General features: G+C 40.0%; 1 protein-coding gene across 1 annotated transcript in view; it reads right to left on the bottom strand.

Annotated features, from left to right (window-relative positions):
- Positions 1 to 118: 118 nt before the first annotated feature.
- The window catches only part of TRAPPC8 (trafficking protein particle complex 8), a gene marked incomplete at both ends in the record, with an annotated part of 29,675 nt that continues 26,913 nt past the window's right edge, over positions 119 to 2,880 (bottom strand). The window contains 2 exon segments of the mRNA XM_008940314.1: positions 119 to 266; positions 2,454 to 2,880. Coding sequence (XP_008938562.1) covers positions 119 to 266; positions 2,454 to 2,880 — 575 coding nt within the window.

A 2,880-nucleotide genomic window follows, 5' to 3' on the forward strand; every position in this document is an offset into this window, starting at 1 on the left:
ATTTACTTAGTGTTTGCAAAGTAGTTGTACAAAATCTTTTACTTAAGTCCTGGTTCTGCTGGTGATGCTTACACATCTGAGCTTCAGAACAGTGTTACTACCCAAAACAAGAACTCACAGTATTGATATTTTCTACATCCACAAACACCAACATGTTGTCCCCTCTGCCTTCTTCATCTCCAAGTGCATTACTCCTGCAGACAGTGGCTCGAACATGCAGGGACCTGCTGGTGCAAATAACTGCAGTGTGCCTCAGGACTCTGTGGCTGGGAAAGGGGGGAGAAAAAAAGACATTCTGAACCACCAGGGCTGCTCTCCAGATCCTGGCAGCCAGAAATTTAACTTAGGTTTGGCATTAATATTAAGGCCATTAGACAACTGATACCCTTGAACCATGAAAGAGACTTTTCTTTTTAATTTCTTACCAAAATTACCTTATTTTTAACAGTCATGCTGCATGGTAAGTGCTGTTGAAACAGACTCTTAGCTTAAAAAAGTCCATGTTACCATGATGAAAAATCCATCAGAAGTATTTCAGATGTAAGACAACTGGCACAGTGGAAGAAAAGGGGCACCTATTGGCACAGGGGTATCTATTAAGCTATACAATGCCACCATTGCTTTGGAAAACAGGATTTTTAAGTAAGCAAACCATAAAAGCCCCACTAGTTAGTTATATCTCCTGCATAAACAGTTAGCAAATAGCATTTAGACAGAATACCACTGCATTCAACAAACTCCCCTGATCTTTAATGTTTACTTCCAGAACCATTGCTACTTTGTCTTTTCCCAGGGACACCTCAACCTCCAGGCCAGCAAGTCCTTTGGTAAAGTTCTCTTCCTGGTTTTTAAAGATGAGCAAGCTTCTGTTCTTGGGCACCATCACAACACTGTTCTTCCCACACAGCAGCTCTGTGTTACCATAACTTCCACTTGGAAATACCAGAAGCATGTACAAATTTGACATGGATTACCTACTAAATACTTTGAAACATCATGTGATACTTGTTTTGGGAGAGGAAATAGTCTCAAATTTGTTTCAGGTGGTTTCCTAAACTCTACTTCAGATAACATCACAAAAAATAGAATAAACTTAACAGTTTTTGCAGTTAATCTTCAAATACGCAGATGTCATTACAATGGCACAAGTTAAATAATTGTTTTGAAAATCTAAAAGCTATGCTCAGTCTAGGAACAGGATCACATTACTTAGGTTCCCCTGGAAACTTCAATACAGTTGGGAATAGATATATGCCCCAACAACTATCTCCAAAACACCTCACTTAATGAGCACCATGAACTCAGAAGAGAAATAAGTTCTGTTATTTAAAAAAGAAAACAAGGAAGAAAAATAACTACATTGTAGGGGGACAAATTCACTTTTCCTACAGACTAACTTAAAGCCAAACAAAAAGTTAACTTTGGCATTTCAGAAGCTACAGAAAAATCTAAACAAAGGGTGCATTTGCACAAATTTTAGTTTGATTTCAAGAACGCTGCTGATCCAACTTCTCTTGACCATCTTCAACTTGCTGTGCTTTGATTTACATCACAGAGCAGTCTCACAGCACATGAACTTGGTTTTTCTCAGAATCAGCCTAGAAAACAAGCTCCAGCCACAAGCAGACAGTCAGTCCATGTGACTAGAGGCTATCTGAAGTACCCCTGCTGCCCACCATCATCTCAAATATGACAAGTACAGAGATGGGGAGTGCTGGTTTGGGCTGCTAAAGTTCATTTTCTTCACAGTAGCTGGCACAGGACTATGATTTGGATTTGTGTGGATAATACAGGGGTGTTTTCATTACTGCTGAACAGTAATTCACCCCAGAACCTTTGAAGAACAGGTTTCCCAAAAAAAAAGTCATCTCCTGAGCCTTCCTAGCCTCAAATATGGATGGGACTTGGGAATAAGTGGCATACAAAGTCAATCTTCTACCTTTCAAGTGAAGTTCAAAGAAGCACTTCTTCGCTTGTGGTGTCAAACTCAACTGTCTATGATGGTCCAAAAAGGAACTACACAACAGCATGCAAGTCAAGCTTGGTATTTAACTCCTCCAAAAAAGGATAACTTCCATCATGATACAATTACTAACCACATTTTAACTACAAACAAAATCCTTTGTTCAAATGAGACTAGACTTTGTTTTATAACATCCAGAAACAAATTTAAGGATTTTTTCCCCCCCTTGTGCTTCCAGAGAAACTAAAAATGAACAGCTTGTATTAACAGCATTCCAGTAACACTCCTATTAAACTCATAATTGCCACTTTGATGGAAGCAGGGTAAGCTATTTCATATGGCAACTAAATCATACAGTAGAAAAACATTATTGCTTAAAACAGCAAATAGCTGGCCACTTTTACATCACAGCCACTGAGACATTCAGCAAGACTTACATTTATGCACACAATGTGTCTAGTAAGTATGACAGACAAATAGATAAACTTACCACATCTTTGAGTGTCTTTTAATACTTTCATAGTAAAACAAAAAGTTAATTTCATGAACACCTTCTTCATCTGGTCCCCGTAACCACATTGGCAGCTGCACTGAGGCCCCAGGAAGAAGAACAGCATCAGGCAGTGGGACTTGTATCACCTCAGGCTGTCCTCCTGTGCCAACCCCAAAGTCTACAGAAGAGGCTGAAGAGAGCAGTGCCGTACGCACAGAGGTAGGATCGGTCACAACAGTCTTGTAAGCACTACAGTTTTCAGAGGCTGAAGGACTCAGTGGTGTCAGAACAGCAGTATTTCCACCAAAGGTAAAAAATTCTGGGTGCTTGGACACAACCTTCAGGGAGGTGAGAGGACACTTGCTCACGTTCACAAACTCCACATAGGCTTTTCTGATTTCACCACAGAGAAGCCCTGTAGGGA

The sequence above is a fragment of the Merops nubicus genome, unplaced genomic scaffold (assembly GCF_000691845.1).
Source record: "Merops nubicus isolate BGI_N331 unplaced genomic scaffold, ASM69184v1 scaffold535, whole genome shotgun sequence".
NCBI classification, from domain to species: Eukaryota; Metazoa; Chordata; class Aves; order Coraciiformes; family Meropidae; genus Merops; species Merops nubicus.